General features: G+C 41.5%; 1 protein-coding gene across 16 annotated transcripts in view; it reads left to right on the top strand.

Moving 5' to 3' along the window:
• SNAP91 (synaptosome associated protein 91) overlaps positions 1-15357 on the top strand; it is a 262921-nt gene extending 247564 nt beyond the window's left edge. For 14 of the 16 annotated variants that reach the window (XM_033937978.1, XM_033937981.1, XM_033937982.1 and 11 more), the window contains 4 exons: positions 2447-2527; positions 2604-2708; positions 8867-8968; positions 14891-15357. In XM_033937978.1, coding sequence (XP_033793869.1) covers positions 2447-2527; positions 2604-2708; positions 8867-8959 — 279 coding nt within the window. In that variant the 3' untranslated portion in view covers positions 8960-8968; positions 14891-15357. The remainder of the gene's footprint in view (positions 1-2446; positions 2528-2603; positions 2709-8866; positions 8969-14890) is intronic. The other 2 variants (XM_033937977.1, XM_033937980.1) reach the window with 2 other exon arrangements.
• Positions 15358-21856: the final 6499 nt, after the last annotated feature.

The raw sequence follows: 21856 nt of genomic DNA, 5'->3' as shown, positions 1-21856 counted from the left end.
CATCAATAGATCTGCAGAAAATTTGATAGCTTCCTCAAAATACAAGTGTATTGATTTCATAGAATGTTTTTAACCCTTTCAGGACCATAAGGATCGTAGGCCAATTTTTGTGGTTTTGACGACATTTTTATGGTAAAAAGGGCTTGCAGATGCCAAAAAATTGATTTTTTTTGTGAAATATCATTATTTTTATTTAAAAAATCACACTTCTGGCTTATGGACAGTGTGGCAAGTGAATCTTCTCGTCAATCTAGCAACGACGCTAATGAATGAATGTCGGAACCAGTTTGTTTACATAAAGGCAGTATCATATGGAATCCGTACATATCAAATTTAGAACTGTAGACTATCCCAATCAAAATGTATAGGATTTTAAAGTTATGGGACAAATATGTCCCTTGGTCCTGAAAGGGTTAATATGGTAAAAATAGACCTCCGATCTGAATATGCCCCAAACCGTTGCCTAAAAGCTTAACTGTTTCACACTGGCTACCAATTCAAGAAAGAATACTACCGTATTTTCACGCATATAACGCGCACCCGTATAAAACGCGCACACGGGTAAAGCGCACGGGAAAACAACATTTCTGAAAATAAATTTACATATAGCGCGCACACGCTTATACCGCGCATGCTGCTTGCCGCCCCAACTCTCCTCTCACTGCCCTGCCCTTGAAGTCCTGTCCCCCCCGAAGTCTTGTCCCCCCTTTGAAGGCCCGCCCCACCCCAAAGGACCGCTGGCCACCCCACCCCGAAGGACCGCTCGCACATACCCCCGATGTCCGATTCAGCCCCCCCCCCCGCACCATTTGCGGTGGAGAAGCAGCCTACCGTGGGTTCGCGATGCCAGTGAGCCCTGCGCTGCTTCCTCTGCCACGGTCCTGCCCCTTCTCTGATGTCAGAGAAGGGGCGGGACCGCGGCAGAGGAAGCAACACTGGGCTCACTGGCATCGCGAACCCACGGTAGGCTGCTTCTCCACCGCAAACGGTGCGGGGGGGGGGCTGGGGGATGAATCGGACGTCGGGGGGGGAACCAGCAATGTAAAAAACAAATTGTAAAACGCGCTCACGCATATAACGCGCATGGTTATGCTCGGTTTGTAAAATCGTGTATAGCGCGCGCGTTATATGCGTGAAAATACAGTATTTAAATTCTACTGCGTGCTATTTAAATCTTTAAACGGAGACAGCCCAATCTACCTCAACCACCGCCTCAACCAAACTACATCAACCAGACATAGAAAAACACCCCCCCCTTTCACACACCCTCCAATCAAAGAAGTCAAACGGAAAAAACTGTATGACGGTCTCCTAGCAACACAAGCAGCAAAACTAGATAACCAAATCTCCAACCTACTGATAACCATCCCCGACTACAAGATCTTCAGAAAAGAAATAAAAACGATCATCTTCAAGAAATCACTGAAACACTCTTAAGTTTCAAGTTTTATTTCACATTTGATGAATCGCCTATTTCAGAGTTCTAGGCGATGTACATAATATAATAAAGAAACTTTAACCTAATTACAATAAAATCAAATTGTGACTCACATGAGAGATAGGAAAGGAGGGTAAAGTTACAATGGGGAAAAGGAAAAAAAACAAAAAACCAGGGAAGAACATCACAAATACCTTCCCTCCTCCCACCTTCTTTCCGCCCCACGGAAACTACCTGTTCTTCTCCTCAACTTCTCTTGAATTCACCAATGATCTTCCATTGTAACCCACCATTTATAACTCTTTTGTAATCCGCCTTGAACCGCGAGGTAATGGCAGAATAGAAATCTCTAATGTAATGTAATCATCCTAAGTTTAAAAACAAAAACCCTCCAAATGTTATTGTGCTTTAATAGAAATGTCTTCAATTATTCTTTCTAATTTTTAATGCAAAAACCCAAACCTGATAACTTCTATTGGTATAGGAAACCACTTTTTCCAAAACACCAAGGGTTCCTTTTACTAAGGTGCGCTAGCGTTTTTAGCGCGCGCTACGCGCCAAAAACTAACGCCAGCTCGATGGAGGCATTAGCATCTAGCGCCCGCTAAAACCGCTAGCGCAGCTTGGTAAAAGGAGAGCCCCAAGTCTCAATTCTGTTAGAGCTTATATCAATAAAATGTATACAACTGTTTGCCTTGTCGTTTTAAAATTCCTAATTCTTCTTAGTGAAACATTACTTTGTATTTATCTCGCTATGGGAGCTCAAGCACAGACTCTGCTCTGCTCTCGTCGGCGTCTTAAGCGGCTTTCCCTCCAGCACAATTTTGGGAACCAGCGGTCAAAGGGCATTTGCTGTTAATGACTGTTCCCCTGTAAATTTGCGTAGCTTGATTTTCAGCACCTAATGTGATGTCCTAACTTCTTGGCGCCATCCAATTCAGTCTCAATGTTTTTAGTATTTTATTTCAAATAAAATGACTCTCAACTTTTTTTTCTTTCTAATTATAGCCAGGGGCTGGTCCTCCAGCAAGTAGCCCCTCTATGGCAGCTACACCCCCTGGTACACAGACTGTTTCAGGATTTGGAATGGTGAGTGACATCCTCCACTGAAGAGCTCCTTGAATTACTGTGACTCTGTTCTTATGGTTTTTCTTGAATTCTTCAGCCTCCTACTGGGACAGGTGTGTCTATGATGCCAGCTCAGTCAATGATGTATCCTCAGCCTGTGATGAGGCCACCATTTGGAGCTTCACCTGTACCTGGTGCACCAGTAAGTTTTGATGCACTTCAATAACTTCACAAATATTGCAAGCAATATATTTTAAATTAGGGTATACTTTTTCTGCTATTTGTAGTACATTTTTTATCACAGAAATGGTATGGTGTAGATCTTCAGCCATTTTGGGCCATCACTTAGACTGCATAGAAGCTTCCCTTACTGGGACAGACCGAAGGTCCATCAACCTGTTTCTAAAAATGGCCAACCCAGGTCACAAGTACCTGGCAAGATCCCAAGGTGTAAAACAGATTTTATGCTGCATATTCTGTGCATAAGCAGTGGATTTCCCCAAGCCATCGTAATAATCACTTATGGACTTTTGTTTTAGGGAATTATTTAAACCTTTCTTAAACCCTGTTAAGCTAACTGCTTTCACCACATTCATTGGCAATGAATTCACATTTTAGGATTTTTTCATGTTCTTTGATTAACCCTATGACGGAAGTGCTCATAGAAGATGCCACTCTTAGATCATTATGCAGAATGCTGAGTGGGGGGAAGATATGATTGAGGTCTACAAAATCCTCAGCGATTTAGAATGTGTAAAAGTGAATCAATTGTTTACTTTTTCAAAAAGTACAAAGATTAGGAGACCCTCAACAAAGTTACAGGGAAATACTTTTAAAACAATAGAAGGAAATATTTTTTCATTCAAAGAAATAGTTAAGCCCTGGAACTCATCACTGGAGGATACAGTTAAAGTGATAAGCATGTCTGAATTTTTTTTTTTTAAAAGGCTTGAGCACTGGAGGAAAAGTCCATAACTATGAGATTCTGCCAGGTACATGTGATCTGGATTGGCCATTGTTGGAATCATAATACTGAGCTAGATGCATCATTGGTCTGACCCAGTATAGTTATAAGTTCATGCCTGCTACTGCATCTCACATTGCCAAGAATTGCTGGAGGGTAATTTTTTAAACCATTTTCACATGTAAATGCACTTGTTTTATGTACATAAGTCACACTTAAAAATAGGTGCAAGCCAGTTTGCACGTTTACATTAGTTGTGCCTACGGACAGAGTTTGGATGGAGCATGGTGTGACCGGGCGCGTCCACGCGGGCTCAGCAAATGGCTTTACCCAGTGCAAACAAAACCTCAGCCGAGCGGTTACGTGAGGTTCTATTGGTAGCTTGGTATTGGAATAATTTAAAAAAAAAAACCAGGTCCAGTGACAGAGGTGCAATTTCCTGGTATACTTTATTGATCAAAAATCAAAACAAACTTTCAAACAGGCTTCTTCAGGTTTTGGATCACCTGTTATATCATTGCAGCCTTCAAAACATAAACAATTGTCAGTTCCAAGCCTACCATTTCAAAAGGGAAAAACAACTTGTCCAAACTGCAAAGTTTTCTTCAGTCAGGCACCCACTCCCCTTGGAGTAAAGCTTAGTGGCCCACGGAAGAGATCTGCTCCTTGTAGTACCCTTAACACAATGGCTGCCTGGGCTGGGAAGAATTCTACAAAAATTTCAGCCTTATATTAATCTAGTACACAATCCAATTTCTCTTACAAAATGTCCTGTAATTCTGTTCTTATCGAAGCATAGTAAAGAGGAGTGAATCCTAAATTTGGTGACAGTGGAAGCATAATCTTATTTAGATGAAAATATCAAACAGAAAGTCGTGAATTTAAGTATGAGAATTAGAACATAAGAATAGCCTTACTATGTCAGACCAATGGTCCATCAAGCCAGTAGCCCATTCTCACGGTGGCCAGTCCAGGTCCCTAGTACCTGGCCAAAACCCAAGGAGTAGCAACATTCCATGCTACCGATCCAGGGCAGGCAGTGGTTTCCCATGTCTTTCTCAATAACAGACTATGGACTTTTCCTCCAGGAACTTGTCCAAACCTTTCTTAAAATCAGCTACGCTATCCGCTCTTACCACATCCTCTGGCAACGCGTTCCAGAGCTTAACAATTCTGAGTGAAAAAAATATTTCCTCCTATTGGTTTTAAAAGTATTTCCCTGTAACTTCATCGAGTGTCCCCTAGTCTTTGTCATTTTTGACGGAGCGAAAAATCAATCCACTTGTGCCCGTTCTACTCCACTCAGGATTTTGTAGACTTTAAAGGTCAGAAGCAATACCTTAACTTCAACTCTGGTTCTTATTGGATGTAAATCTGAGTGCCTCAACAAAGGAGTGACTGTCAACTTAAATACCATCCTATTTATCAGCAAAATTCTGAAATGTTTAGAGAGTGTTGAAAGATTTGTAAGGTAATCCCAAATAGAGAATATTATACTAATCCAAGCAAGATAGCTTAAAAGCTTGCTCAATCTTTCGCAGATCATCCAAGGAAAAATAGTTACAAAACTTGCCAGAGCCACTGTAATTCATATAGTTTTTACCACCGATGTTTGGCAGATCATTTCCATATCTTCCTTAATCTGTCATTTACTCTACTGCAGGGGTAGGGAACTCCGGTCCTCGAGAGCCGTTTTCCAGTCGGGTTTTCAGGATTTCCCCAATGAATATGCATTGAAACAGTGCATGCAAATAGATCTCATGCATATTCATTGGGGAAATCCTGAAAACCCGACTGGAATACGGCTCTCGATGACCGGAATTCCCTACCCCTGCTCTACTACCTATCAATGTTGCCACCATAAAGTGGTTTACAGACTTAATTTTAAAGCCAGAAATGACCTCCATTTTCTAGAAGGGACAGAAAAGGTAGAATTGAGTCGATGAAAGGAAAGCAAGAAGAAAGGTAGTCAATGATCATCCCAAAACTGCATATAAAAGTTTAACTTCCCCCCACCCTTTTTACTAAGCCACAGTAGAGGTTTCTACTACAGCCCAGAGGCCTAAATGTTCCAGAGGTTATAGTAAATGCTGGTTTTAAGAAAGGTTTGGACAAATTCCTGGAGGGAAAGTCCATAGTCTGTTATTAAGACACGGGGGAAGCCCTGGATCGGTAGCCTGGAATGTTGCTACTCTTTAGGTTTTGGCCAGGTATTAGGGACCTGGATTGGCCACCATGAGAACGATCAATTAGTCTGACCCAGTAAGGTTATTCTTATGTTCAATGCTTATAGAATTCCTATGAGCGTCGAGCAGCGTCTGCACATTCAGAGCTCCAGGCCGCGGTGGAAAGCTCTACTGTGGCTTAGTAAAAGACGGCCTAAGTGGAAAAACTATACTGTTAATACTGAGGTGTCTTTGTAATTGGAATTTGCTTGTCCCCCAGTCCATGACAATATGAATGACATGTTCAATTTGGCATATTTATAGTTCATAGTTTTTTAATCTGCCTTATACAAAGCGGATTACAACCCCCCCCAAAAAAATAAAAAAAACATACACAGATAAAATGCACAAATATTCATAGGATTCATTCTTCTAAGACCAAATAATTACATGAAAACCTTAATAAAAAGGAAATTCCTCTCCAATAAATACTACGTACCAGACATCATCACATCTTCCTCTTTAAGGCATAGCTTCAACATCCGTACTTCATCTGGCAAAAAAGGTGGCGTTTTTAACAATCGCTTAAACCTATTTAAATTCCCTTGCTGCTGTATCTACATATTTAATCCTGGTTTTCAAATAAAACTGTTCAAAGTAACAATGGACTTGCATTTTCTGAAAATCTCAAGTCCTTCCTACTTTTAGGCTCCAAGAGCAGTGTGGTTTCCAATAGAGTATGTTCCATAAATCCTTTCTGCAAATGAGTCTGTTCTCAAAGCCAGCTCAGGGTTCACTTCAGTGCAGTTGGTACTTAATGTTTTCTAAAAAGGAATATGATTTCTCTGCAGCCTTTTGATTAGGTTTCTAGGACTATTTATTTCTTAGGCTTCTATTGGAGAGATCTTCAATTTCTTGCTCAAGCTGTTTCAGTTTTAGCTGGGTTTGATCTTCGAATTGAGCCACAGAAAGTGCAGCTGTATCAGCTCTGGTTTCCAGCACATCAATTCTGGTCTGGCAGGTTTGAAGAGAAGCTGTTGGAGAAAGTAAATCCTGTTTGAGATCACAGGTTACTTCATAATGTTTTGTGATGAGATCTTTAAGGGATCGAAGTTCCTCCAGCATTAAATCTGATGAGGATGCCATGTGCTTGCCAGCCACTGATTCTTCAGGAGAAGGAGGATCATGCTTCTGGCGTTTTGAGCCTGATGAAGCAGCAACAGGGAGTTCTGCTTTGGTAGATTTGCTCCCTGACATGTTCAGAGGCAGATGTTGTAATTTTGTCAAGAAAAGATTAAGCAGAAAAAGGTGCTCAACTCGATTTTCTGGAGCTGTAGAGAGGAGAGAAAACTTTATGCATCCATCTTGGTTCTCAGCTCAGTGGCGCCCCTCTAGGACTATTTATGCATTTGAGGTAGTTATATACTGCCTGTCAAAGTTATCCAAGTGGTTTGTAATCAGGTACTCAAGCATTTTCCCTATCTGTCCCGGTAGGTTCACAATCTATCTGACATACCTGGGACAATGGAGAATTGAGTGACTTGCCCATGGTCACAAGGAGCAGTGCAGGATTTAAATCCACAGCCTCAGGGTTCCGAGGCTGCAGCTCTGACCACTATACTACTCCTTCCTCCTTTCAGTTGACGCTCACCCTTAAGCTACCTACGGTTGAAGAAAGACCTGTGAACTTAAGTACATGGCCTGAAATATTGGATTTTTGTGACTATCATACCATACCATATTGTTTCTTATGCTCCGCAATTGTCTACTTGGAATCGTTGTGGCTTACATAAGATTATTAAGGATTCAAAATCAGGAGCATCATGAATCACAGTATAGAGCTTAAGTCATGAGTCAGACAGTATCGCGCTTAAGTCCTAGACAGTGAGAATAGAGGCATTTGTACTGCCTTCCTGATCTCTTGCAAGCAGACTGGTAGGCAATTACAAATATTGGGCCTTCACTGTAGCAGAGATGGTTAAGCTCCAGGCATTAGTGACTTCTTACCTTATTTCATCAAAACAATGCAGCGCTTTGCACCCATCCTCTTCCCACTTAAGATGGTGTTAGATTTATACAGCCAGGAGCTCTTCCCATGTCCTCATGCAGAGAAGGATGATGTTGCACATCACTTACTGGATTGCAGGAGAGTTCTTGCATTGTCAACTCAGCTTTTTGTTTCTCTTGATCTCACGAGACCAGGACTTACAATAACAAACTTAATCATATCTACCTTTATACCAGTTTTGAATTTGCTGACCAACTGTGTTTATACTGAATATTGCGTTTTACTTGATGTATAGGATATACCGTATATACTTGAATATAAGTCGAGACCCCTATTCCCCCCCCAAAAAAAAGGAGGAAAAATGGTTGACTCGAATATAAGTCTGGCGACTTAATATTCAAGTGCCCTGCCAGGATCTATACCCAGCGTCCCCTCCCTCACCTGTCAAGCTCTGCACCCTGCCCCCTTCCTTCCCTCCCTCCCTCCCCTGCCAGGCACTTCACCCAGCCCCCTTCCCTCCCTCCCCGCAGGTTCTTCACCCAGCCCCCTCCCTGCCAAGTACTGCACCCAGTGCCAATTTTTTGGCCCCAAAATCCCAGCTTATATTCGAGTATATACGGTACTGTAAATTAAAACTGGAATAACTGGCACTTGAAATATAATCTCATATACGGAGAGAGACCGGTACAATTTGTTAATTTTCCCATCAGTCACTAGATATTTGCTTTATAATGTACTTTCCCAAATCAACAACCACTAAACGAACAACTCCCGTAATAATTCCATAATTAAAATAAGTGTGCCAACAGGTTGTTTTCTGTTTTCACTTGCAGGTGTTAAGTATCCTGAATTTGTAACAATGAACAAACCACTTAGGATATGAATCTCTACTTTTAAATTGTTACTTTGTTTACTGAACATGATTTGTTAGGTTGGTTTTACTATATACAATTTATATACATTTGGATCTGTTTATTTTAGTCATACTTTCAAATGACTATTGCTGGTTTCCACGTTGATAACTTCTTTTAATGGCAGATGTAAAGTTCTTTAGCTTCTAGATCTGTGGTTTTGGTCCCACTTGGGACGTAGTTCCTTAAATTTTCCCAGTTAAAAATGATACTTCTTGTATTTTGCACATTGACTGTATGCTGTTCATATGTACTTAGCTCAACCTAATCTTCGTATATCACTTTCCTTTCTTTTTCTGCTGCTTCTGTTAGCTCTCTCCAAGCCCTTCTCCTGTGTCTCAGAGTCCCAAGAAACCACCATCAAAGGACCCATTAGCAGATCTTAACATCAAGGATTTCTTGTAAACAGTTAAGGTACCAGTCATCTATGTGACTTTTGCCTGATTGACTTATTTGTTGAGGGCTTACTATACCACCTTTAACTACAATTTGCAATCTATAAAAACGGATTGTGTTCTTGGTTGAATTTGCAGCCATGGATTTGACTAGTAGCTTTGTTTCCTTTTTAACCTGGAAAGTGCAAATATCTAGCAAAACGCACATCTTCTGTGCAATGGAGAATGTTTGTTCACAGATATAATCCATCCTGAAGTGTACCTGCTTATAATGTACTATAATTCTGCCCACTGGATCTAGATTCAGAGGACAAAGTTGACCCAAAACAGCAGAAGAATGGAGCAGACCAGCGTGATAAAGCTATATAAAATTTATTCACCATACCAGAACCTGTAATATCAAGACTACAGCACCAGATATAGCCAGTCTCCAAACCATCTTCCATAATCGTACGCCTACATGAAGACAAATCAAGCTGTGTCATGAACCCTGAACATGGCTAGCCTCTTCGAAATTGTAAATCGTATTGAACTCCTCCTGGGCAATATTAGCGATCAACAAATACTAATGCAATAAAGCACTCTCTAAAAGCCCACTACGGCCATGTTTTGCCGTGTCTGTGGCTGTGTGAAACCCGGCAGGTACGATGCCCAAGTTTTCACCTATTCTGTAGTAGAAGCAAATTTCCTTTACAATCCCGGATACAGTTCACACAGCAAACTTTTAGAGTGTTACATTTTTAATCTGCCTGTGGTGAATACATTCTCTATAGCTTTTATCACGCTGGTCTGCTCCCTTCTTTCAGCGTTCTGGATCTTGCAGATCATTTGCCTACTTGGTTTTCAGGGTTGGCCTGATCCTGCATGCAGAAACTTGTAGTTCTGATTTCCCCATTGCAAGAAAAAAACCCTACAAGTCCCAGCATGCACTGAATTAAACCAGGACTGAAACAACCCTGTCCTCTGAATCTGGATCCAGTTGGTGGCCTTAATGTAAAACTTCAAAAACACACATGTAAGTACTTCAAGTGTAGATAAACTACCACCAGTTTTGTATAAGCATTGGTGAAATATTCTCCCCCTCCGCACTAACATTTTTAGTGTCAGCCGCCACAGTAACAGCTCCAACACTCAAAGAATGAGCATCTGAGCTGTTACCGCTGCAGCCAGTGCTAAAAATGCTAGTGTGGCTTTGTAAAGGAGCGAGGTTGTAAATGACAGCAGATAAAGCCCTGAATGGTCCATCCAGTCTGCCCAACTGTACACTCTCTAATTATTTAATATCAATTGTCCAATTCAAATGCTCTTGCCTGGCTTTTAAGATTATTCACGGCATCCTTCCTTCCCTAATCCCACTTTCTTTCAACTCCTCGGGCCCTGACTCCACCAGGACCGCCCATAAATTAAAACTATCCTTCCCCTCCCTACATGGTATTCTCCACACAGGTAAACTGGGAAAATCACTTCTTTTCAAAATCACAGGTCTCTGGAATGACCTTACTATCCCGCTGCGGAACCTGAGCTCCCTCCATTTATTCCGCAAGCAACTAAAAACCTGGCTCTTCTCTAACATGTAATTCTTTTCCCTTACTTTTCCACTCGATTTATAAACTTATGTAAACCTTTTCCTACCCTTTCTCATTTTTAAGTTCTTGTAAACCGTGCCGAGCTCTACTTCCGTGGAGATGATGTGGTATATAAACTTAAGGTTTAGTTTAGTTTAGTTTAATTGTCCTTTTTCTTAGATATTTCTAGGTCAGAAACCCAGAGCCCTGCCTAGTAGAATGCTTAGGTTCCATCTACTGGAGTCTCGTCAGAGCTCACTTCAGCCCATCTTAACCATCCCAGACGTCAAAGCCCTCCCCAGCCCATCCTCAACTGAATGGCCATATACGGGACACAGACCATGCAAGTCTGCCCAGTACTGGCCTCGGTTCTTCAATATATACCATTATTTTCTGATTAGAGATCCTCTGTGTTCATCCAATGCTTTTTTTGAACTCTTACCACCATTTTCCTCTCTCACCACCTCCCTCGGGAGCACATTCAAGACATCCACCACCCTCTCCATAAAGAAGAATTTCCTGACATTACTCTTGAGTCTACCATCCCTCAACCTCAAATTATTGCTTCTGGCATTACCATTTTCCTTTCTCTGGAAAAGATTTTGTAGACTCAAGACAAATCTTGAGACATACTCCAAAACAATAAACATGCTTTCCGTCCATGTTCTGTATCTCGTAGCTTTTCAGCCTATAGAAAAATCAGATAATTTCTAGGTGGTATTAGGAGATCAACTTAACATTGTCAGAAATAACATTCTTGGACTTCCGACATTATTAAATGTAGTCAAAGAGATGTGAACAATGACACTTGATTCATACATAGTTTTCTTTTAAATTGTTGTGTTTCATAATACACAATATAGAAAGGAAAAGAGGTTTGTTTGGGTTTTTTTAAATCCACACCTAAATTGTAGGTCATTAAATTTTAGCAGTGGTAAGAGATGTTTTCTCAAGTGGAACTGTTGAAAGTGACCAGACATTTTCTTTGAAGAAATAGCTATACTGTAGATGCTCAGGTTCCTGTAAAGTATATCTAGTGGTCATGAAAAGATAAGTAATAAAACTTTTGGAATAGAAGCTATAAAACATTTTTGATTATAAGATTTATAAGTTGAGCCAATGACAATAGGATGTGTAAATCCCCACCAATAATGAAGTGGCGGGCATTCCAGGCGTCTACCACCCTCTCTGTGAAGAAGCATTTCCTAACATTGCTCCCAAGTCTTCCTCCCTGTAACCTCAAGTTATGCCCTCTAGTTTTACCATTTTTTCTTCACATTGCTCTCTCCCTTCCTATTGTTTTTTTCCCATACGTGTCTTATTTACTATCAACAACTTGTATTTCTCTTCCCATCCTTTCCTTTTGTTTCATTATGTTTTGTTAGGTTAGTTCTAAGCGTTTGTTTTGTTTCCCCCCTAAAAATTTGTAATTTTATTGATTTGTACATCGCTTAGAATTTTGAATAAGCGATTAATCAAATTTATAATAAACTTGAAATGTCTCTGGAAAAAATTTGGTTCTATAATAATACCTTTCATGTATTTAAACGTCTGTATCATATCTCCGCTGTCCCTCCTTTCCTCCAGAGTATATATATTCAGGCCTTCCACTCTCGTAGTTTTTTTTTTTGGGCAGAGACCCCCCTCTTACCATTTTCATCACCTTCCTCTGGATCGCTTCAAGTCGTCTTATATCCTTTGCCAGGTAAGGCCTCCAAAACTGAACAATACTCCAAGTGTGGCCTCACCAACAACCTGTACAGGGATATCAACACCTCCCTTTTTCTGCTAGTTACTCTTTCTACACAGCTAGGCATCCTTCTGACTACAGCTGCCTCCGTATCACACTGTTTTGTCACCTTCACGTCCTCAGACACTATAACCCCAAAGTCCCTCTCCCCTTCTGTATATATTAGCCTCTTACCTCCCAGGACATATTGCCCCTTTGGATTTTTACTCCCCAAATGCATCAACAAAGCACTTCTTTGCATTGAATTTTTGTTGCCAGACATTAGACCATTCTTCTAACTTTTGCAGATCCTTTTTCATGTTTTCCACTCCTACATTACATTAATGATTTCTATTCCACCTTTACCTTGCGGTTCAAGGTGGATTACATAAGAATTGCTATGATCTTAAGAAGTACATATTGAAGAGATATGAAGAAGTACTTAGGAATAGATTGAACATTATCTAATTTGCTAAGGGGTAGTTGGTAATGTAGGCGGGATTCAGAACATTATTGGTTGTGTTATATTGGTTTTATGTATTTTTTGAAGAGTAGGGTTTTTGTTTCTTTTTTGAAGGTTTTGTAGTCTGTGGTTGAAGTCAGCAGGTTGGTGAATTGTCGGTCCATCCACAAAAAGGCAAACCTTCGGCAGTGTAACTTACAAACATATTGAACAGAATCGACCCTAGCACCAATCCTTGAGGCACTCCAATATTTACCTTTCCCTCCTCCAATCGAATTCCATTAATCATCACCCTCTGGCAGCTGTCCGTCAACCAGTTTCTATTCCAGCTCACCACTTTGGGCCCCTAACATCAGCCCGTCACGTTTATTCAAGAGCCTCATTGAATAAATCTTTAAGAGAACCCGCCAGAACCTCTCTGAGCTCCCTCAATATCCTGGGATGGAACCTATCCGGTCCCAAGGCTTTGTCCACCTTCAATTTTTCAAATTGTTCATAAACACTTTTTCCCATTGGCTGTCACATGCAACTTTGCCAGCCAATCGTGGTCCTTCTCCAGGATTTTCTTCCGTTGACACAGAACAGAAGTATTTGTTTAGCACATGTGTTTTCACCTCATTACTCTCCACATAGCGGTTCATGGCTTTTTTTCAGTCTCGCAGTTCCATTTTTTGTCTTTCTCCTTTCACTAATATACCTGAATTTTTTTATATGTCTAGCCATTTTCTCTTCTGCTTGCACTTTTGCCAGGTGAATCTCTCGCTCAGCTTCTTTCAGTTTCATCCAGTATTCCTTTCTGTACTCCACTTCCTGAGTCTTTTTATATTTCACGAACGCCAACACTTTTGCCTTTATTTTCTCCACCACTAGTTTGGAGAGCCATATCAGTTTCCTTTTTCTCTTGTTTTTATTTATTTTCCTCACATAAAGGTCAGTACCCATTTTTATTGCTCCTTTTGGCTTGGACCACTATTTTTCCACTTCTCTTATGTCCTCCCATCCTATCAGCTCTTTCTTCAGATACTCCCCCATGCTACTAAAGTCTGCCATGTTTGAAATCCAGGACCTTGAGTTTTTTGTGGCCACCCACCCTTTTAACTGTTAAATCAAACCAAACTGTTTGATCACTTCTTCCCAAGTGAACACCCTCTCGGACATTAGAGACACTTTCCCCATTTGTAAGCACCAGATCCAGTATTGCTTTTTCCCTTGTTGGTTCTGTCACCATTTGTCTGAGCAGAGCCCCTTGAAAGGCATCCACAATCTTTCCGATTCCACAGATGGAACTTTCCAATCCTCATCCGGCAGGTTGAAATCACCTAGCAGTAACACCTCCCCACCCCTTTTTCTTTCCCATCGTTTGGATATCTTTATCAATTTTCTGCAATTGAGTTGGGGGTCTGTAGAGTGGCTGGTGGTCCCCCAGGACAGGTTTGAGAACCACTGACCTAAGCTGTTTACATTCATGTACTCAAGTATTTCTCCCTATCTGTCTTAGTGGGTTCACAATCTGACTAACTTGCTTGGGGCACTGGAGTGTCAAGCGACTTGCCCAGGGTCACAAAGAGCAGTCCTAACTAGAGAATGACACGGTGACAAAATTCATCACCGTTCCCGTCCCCGCGGATAACCGCGGGAAACCATCTTCATGTCATTCTTTAAGGAGAGAGGGAAGAATCAGAGTATGAATGGCCACAACCACTGACCCGCAAGCTTTGCTCTGAAGAATGCTGGTGTAGAAGGACTGAGGTTGAAACAGACACTACAGAATGACAGTCTCTGGTATCCAGAGCAGATATTGTGATGTCATAATGCCTCATTCCACCAGTGCCTAAGAGCCAATCACATCAGTGATGTCACAATGGCTTCATTATCCTTGGCTCACATAAGAATCAGAGTATGAATGGGACCAGCTTTGCTTTGAAGAATGCTGGTGTAGAAGGACCGAGGTTGAAATAGACACTAGAAAATGACATGGGATTATTTCCCACGGTTTTCCGCGGGGACGGGAACGGTGATGAATTTTGTCACCATGTTATTCTCTAGTCCTAACCACTAGGCCACCCCTTGTATAGATTGGTAGTTTTGACTTTGGACACCATTTCCTGAATCTGGCCCCTAGCGTCATTGGTAACCGAGTTGTATTTGCCGCCGCCTTAATTGTTCTGGGATTTTGTTTTGCAGGTGCCGTTTGGACAGACGTATGAGAATTAAGAGCCTACAAAGAACAGACTGACGCTCGGTTTCAGAGTGAGCCTCCAGTACCAAACCCAGTGCTTTCTCTTTCTGAAAATGTGTAGCACAGCTGTGAAAAGAACCATTAGGAATGTGTACCACCTTAGCTGTTTTCCCTATTCTAGCTAAACTCGTGTGTATTTGGGTTACTTCTGTGTTTTCCAGTTTAAACATTGGATGTATGTTTTTGATGCCTTCTGATGCTTTTCTGAGCCTCTCTCAAGAGGACAGATTATGCAGCTGTTGTTTGGTGAGCCATTGGAACGACGTGTCTGTGTATTGAAGGTTTCAATATATATAACTTTTTGACAAAATCCCAAATATATGTTCCTTCTGTTATAAAAAAAAAATATCAGAGACAGTGGTAAAGGGGACACCTAAAACATGCAAAACTTTTTGTGTGTGGACTATCCCATTCACAAGGATTTCAATTGTGTAAAATGTCTTATTTTTGTGGTACTTTATATGTTCAGAAATATTTATTATTTAAAGTAATATAAAACAAACTTCTATAATGTACTAAGGAGGCAACTTTACCTAGAATGATATCACAGCTGAACGAATACCATATTTCTCACTGTAATATTTATAAGAATGTATTTTTTCCAGTTTTTGCATCCGAACTAGCAGATTTTTCCATTCCTCTTAAAATGCACTGAATGTTAGTCTCTGTTCGTATAATTGAGGAAAATAATTGTGCAATCATTGTAAAGCATTTCAAACTGTTCTGAAAGCACTTTGGTGTATTTATATTCAAAACGTTTTACATGTGTTTTTTTTTTTTGTTTGGGGGTTGTTTTTTTTTATTTTAGTTTTTAGGTTCATCTTGGTGAATTTAAGGTTTTCTTTTTCATGTTGATCACTGTTTATCATTTCTCACAATGAGCTGTGAACAGAATTCTTTTATACTGTTTGTAACCAGTCTGCATATAGAAACCAACAAACATCCCTTCCTGCACTTGAATTTTTTTTCCGTTTACCTTCTACTGTTTGTGGTGATGGCTTAAGGTACTGATGATTAAAAAGGAAGGTCATGGTCGGTCTGTGTTACAGGGGAGCGGGCAGCTGTTTGCAAGCGCACATTGCGTTGGAAAAATGTTCACCTATGAAGTCTTTCAAATTAACTATTTACTGGATGTCTGGTACCAATAAAAGTGGTTGTATATGAATTTACTGTGGGGACATCATACACTGAAGTGGGGAAACAAAATGATATAAAGTTGATTACAAAAAAATGACTGTCCTTTCTATTTCGGTTAAATAATCCCAGTGCATGTGTGCCCTTTGAGATGCAATAAACACCTTGAACAAAATAAGTATCAATATAAACCACCTCTCTCTCTCTTTCTTTTTTTTTTCCTTAATCTAGGAAAGTCACGATATAATTTTCTTCTGAATCGAGCTGATTATTGTAATCAAAACATGTGCTGAAGTTATTCAATTACCGTATTTTCAACCCATATACCGCGCACCCATGTAAAACGCGCATACGGGTATAGCGCGTGGGGAACACAAATTTATGTAAAAAAAATTCAATATAGCGCGCACACGCGTATACCGCGCATGCTAAAACCTCCTCCCGCCTACTCCGAACCGGCATCCTCCCCCCCGCTCGCTTACCCGCGTTTTACAACTTTTTTTTTTCAATCCGATCCGGCATCCCCCCTGCGAACCGCCATCCTCCCCCCCCCCACTCACGTCATCCCTCCCAGCGATCCTACATCCCCCCCAGCACCGCAAAACATCTCTTACCCGATTGGGCACCGGCACCAGCACCAATGCACAGGATGTGCCAGTGCCCGAAGATCCTCGCAAATGCTCAAAGCCTTCTGGTCTCGCTCTCTCCGAGATTATCTCGGAGAGAGCGAGACCAGAAGGCTTTGAGCATGCGCAAATGCTCAAAGCCTAGTCCAGCCCGGCGCAGGAAGAAGGAGGATCTCTACCGCACAGCCCAGCCCAAACCAACGAGGGAGGATCTTCGGGCACTGGCACGTCCTGTGCATTGGTGCTGGTGCCGGTGCCCAATCGGGTAAGAGATGTTTTGCGGTGCTGGGGGGGATGTAGGATCACGAGGGAGGGGGGGTGACGTGAGCGGGGGGGAAGATGCCGGTTTGCAGGGGGGATGCCGATCGGATTGAAAAAAAAAAAAGTTGTAAAACGCACTCACACGTATAACGCACACGGTTATATGCGTGAAAATACGGTAGTTTGGAAACCTATGTATACTTGGGTTTAAAATTAATCCTCCTTTAAAAAAAAAAAAAATCAGTTGGTGTCTGCTTTGGTGTTAAATCCTTGTACAGAAATGACACTGTACAAATATGCTTTCCAGTCACTGCCGGTCTACTGCTCGGTTTGTCTTATTTAGACACAGTGGGGCTGATTCTGTAATCTGTGCCTGCTGCATGTCGATCAACGACAGACACCGCGCCGCGTCTAGAATCGCGGTTCGACAGGACCCTAGGTGCCAGAAATGTAGGCCAGGGTTTCGCAGGCCTACATTTGTCATTTAGGGTCCCGCCAGAATCACGGTGAGCGGCACATATTGACGCTAAAGTCTGGCACCACCCCCTAACCACACCCACTTCAGGCTTCAGCGTCACTATGCACCGCGAGCCTCCAAGGACCCAGACGTCGGTTCTGGAGGCTGTGTAGAAGCGCTTTTTTTTTATGTGTGTGTGTGTGTAATTACAGTGGTACCTTGGTTTACGAGCATAATTCGTTCCAGAAGCATACTCGTAATCCAAAGCACTCGTATACCAAAGCAAAGTTCCCCATAGGCCATAATGTAAACTCAGACGATTCATTCCACAACCTAGGTTTGCAATGGTGGCCCAGGAGTGGGTACCTGCCTGGATGATGACTGAGTGTCACAGCCCCTTCAGCAGGGTGACTTCCTTCCCTCAGGGTCCCCGTACAGCTGCCCTCCCACTGCTGGGCTCTCAGCTCCCAAATTAAGCCGGCCACTGTCCCAATAACATATGCGTCATGTGTAAGCACGCGTAATCAACGTTGTGTGTGCTTACACGTGATGCGCGTGTTATTGGGACGGCGGACGGCTTAAATTGGGAGCTGAGAGGGAGGTAAGAGTTGCGAGAGTGTTTTGCTCATCTTGCAAAACACTTGCAATCCGCGTTACTCGCAAACCGAGATTTGACTGTACTTTTTAATTGATTTTAAATTGCATGGTCAATTACTGCATCACACCTCCACATTGAGCATGCAATGACCAAATGAACCTCCTGCCCACCACACACCCTGCTATCTACTTAAGAACATAAGCAATGCCTCCACTGGGTCAGACCTGAGGTCCATCGTGCCCAGCAGTCCGCTCACGCGGCGGCCCAACAGGTCCAGGACCTGTGCAGTAATCCTCTATCTATACCTCTCTATCCCTTTTTCCAGCAGGAAATTGTCCAATCCTTTCTTGAAATCCAGTACCATACTCTGTCCTATTACGTCCTCTGGAAGCGCATTCCAGGTGTCCACCACACGTTGGGTAAAGAAGAACTTCCAAGCATTCGTTTTGAATCTGTCTCCTTCCAACTTTTCCAAATGCCCTCTTGTTCTATTATGTTTTGAAAGTTTGAAGGATCTGTCCCTCTCTACTTTCTCTATGCCCTTCATGATCTTGTAGGTCTCTATCATGTCTCCTCTGAGTCTCCGCTTTTCCAGGGTGAAGAGCTCCAGTCCCTCCAATCTTTCAGTGTATGACAGGTTTTTCATGCCCTTAATCATTCGAGGAGAGTGGCACGAATGATTAAGGGCATGGAAAACCTGTCATACACTGAAAGATTGGAGAGACTGGGGCTCTTCACCCTGGAAAAGCGGAGACATGATAGAGACCTACAAGATCATGAAGGGAGTAGAGAGGGACAGATTCTTCAAACTTTCAAAACATAAAAGAACAAGAGGGCATTCGGAAAAGTTGGAAGGGGACAGATTCAAAACGAATGCAAGGAAGTTTTTCTTTACTCAGCGTGTGGTGGACACCTGGATTGACTCGCCATCTAAAATGCCCATCCTACTGTAACTCTTCCCTCTAGGACAGAAATCCCTGGAGATGAATCCTTAGTGCAAGAGGATAATATATCCCTGGAGGGCAGATCCTGGCTATAGGGTCCCTTCCTGCCACACAAGGAGATGTTTCTCTTCCAGGGTTCCTCTCTTCCAAGGTAGGATAGAAACTGCCAGACTTCAGGTAGAACTTCTCCAGCCTGGCAGCTTCTCTGTAGGTCTGTTTCTTAATTTGGTCTACTTCTAACTTTTATAGTGCTGTATTTCAGTTCTGAATCTCTGTCATCAAAGAAGGTGTCATAACTACACCAGAAACTAACACGCGTGTCTGTAAATAGAGGCAAAGTAATTGTGTACTTTTTTGTTCTTACTTAGAGAATGACACGGGAAAAAAATTTTCCCTGTCTCCGCGGGAACTCATTTTCCCGTCCCATCTCCACAAGTTCTTTTCCTGTCCCTGCTCCATTCCCACAAGCTCCATCTCATCTGCACAAGCCTTGGACACTTTAAAATCCTAAGTAGCAACATTCTAGAGCTCAGATTGTGATGTCATAATGCCTCATTCCACCAGTGCCTAAGCTCCGTCCTCATCTGCACAAGCCTCAAACACTTTAAAATCACAAGTAGCAACATTCTAGAGCTCAGATTGTGATGTCATCAGGCCTCATTCCACCAATGCCTAAGCTCCATCCTCATCTGCACAAGCCTCAAACACTTTAAAATCATAAGTGTTCAAGGCTTGTGTGGTTAAGGCAGAACTTATAGGAAAGCGACAGTGACAAAACTCAGGAGGACGGGACAGGGAAATTGAGTTCATTTGGTGATAAATTGGTCCCTGTGTCATTCTCTAGTTATTACCTTATTTTTCCTGAGAACTACTTTTGTTTTGGTCCATCAGTCCAACTGACATCATGGACACTTTGCTTTGAATGTACTGGAACTTTTAATAGTATTCTTGCCTTTACAACAAGCTTCTTTTTAAGTTTATTTGCCTGCCTTATTTTTTTAACTAACATGCTAGGGCTTGTTGCTCAACCTTGTTTCCTTAAAGCTAAGGGGCATTTTTGATATGATGTCTAAATCCGAGTTTAGATGTTTTGCAGAAGAGACACAGAAATCCAGTACCAAACGTGCCCATTTTCAAAACTGCAAAATATCTACCTTGTTTTTTCAGAAATGACAATTTTTCAGATGTGCGTCTTAACTTTTTTAATCATAAAAAAAATAAAACATCAAAACAAAAAAAACACAACAACTCACAAAACAATGGAGGAGAGTAAACAGTGGAGTGCCACAGGGGTCTACTGGGAACGGTGCTATTTAACTTATTTATAAATGTTCTGGAAATTGGAACGACGCATGAGGTGATTAAATTTGCAGATGACACTAAACTGTTCAAAGTTGTTAAAACGCATGCGGATTGTGAAAAATTGCAGGCGGACCTTAGGAAATTGGAAGACTGGGTGGACAAATGCAAAGTGATTCACATTGGGAAGAATAACCTGAATCACAGTTACTGGATGCTAGGGTCCACCTTCTGTGTTAGCGCCCAAGAAAAGGATCTGGGTGTCATTGTAGACAATACGATGAAACCTTCCACCCAGTGTGCAGCAGCGACCAAAAAAGCAAACAGGATGCTAGGAATTATTAAAAAAGGGAGGGTTAACAAGACTAAGAATGTTATAATTCCTCTGTATTGCTCCATGGTGTAACCTCACCTGGAGTATTGCGTTCAATTCTAGTCTCCTTATCTCAAGAAAGGTATTGCGGCACTAGAAAATATTCAAAGAAGAGCGACCATGATGGTAAAGGGGATGGAACTCCTCTCGTATGAGGAAAGACTAAAACGGTTAGGGCTCTTCAGCTTGGAAAAGAGACGGCTGAGGGGAGATAGGATTGAAGTCTACAAAATTCTGAGTGGAGTAGAACGGGTACAAGTGGATCGATTTTTCACTCCGTCAAAGATTACAAAAACTAAGGGACACTCGATGAAGTTACAGGGCAATACTTTTAAAACCAATAGGAGGAAATATTTTTTTCACTCAGAGAATAGTTAAAGCTCTTGAACGCATTGCCAGAGGATGTGGTAAGAACGGATAGCGTATCTGTTTTTAAGAAAGGTTTGGACAAGTTCCTGGAGGAAAAGTCCATAGTCTGTTTTTGAGAAAGACATGGGGGAAGCCACTGCTTGCCCTGGATCGGTAGCATGGAATATTGCTACTTTTTGGGTTTTGGCCAGGTATTAGTGACCTGGATTGGCCACCATGAGAACGGGCTACTGGGCTTGATGGACCATTGGTCTGACCCAATAAGGCTAGTCTTATGTTTTTAAGCCATTGTGATGTTGGAGGGTCAACATTTTTAACAGAGTGACAAGTTTCATGTTTTATTAAAATTTGATGTGTACGCAATGTCAAATATTTCAAAGTATTACAAATTTAAAATAGGGGAAAACCTATATGGCAATTTATTACAAAATAATACATACATACAAAATTCAGTACAGATACAAAAGGAAAGGGGGATGAACTACAATTGTTAAATCAGAAAGAGAACATTTATGGGTAACACATTGGGGGGGCAAAAAGTGAAAGATAAAAAGAAAAAAAATTTAAGTCCTATAAATAAGGACTGATTAAAATTGGATGTTAAGATATAAAATATAAGAATTTAAACGTAGACTGTTTGTCTTGTCTATACCTCCGTCTATACCTCAAATGCATGCTTATACAGAAAACTTTTTAAAAAGCCTTTGAATTTTTCTAACAAGGTTTCCCTATGCAAATAAATTTGGTAAGTTATTCCAGAGCTGAGGAGCTATAACTGAAAAAAATAGATCTCCTAGTGGGGTGCCGCAGGACTCGGTGCTTGGACCCGTACTCTTCAACATCTTTATAA

This window comes from Geotrypetes seraphini, chromosome 3 (assembly GCF_902459505.1).
Source record: "Geotrypetes seraphini chromosome 3, aGeoSer1.1, whole genome shotgun sequence".
NCBI classification, from domain to species: domain Eukaryota; kingdom Metazoa; phylum Chordata; class Amphibia; order Gymnophiona; family Dermophiidae; genus Geotrypetes; species Geotrypetes seraphini.
This window is presented reverse-complemented; position numbering and strand designations above follow the sequence as displayed.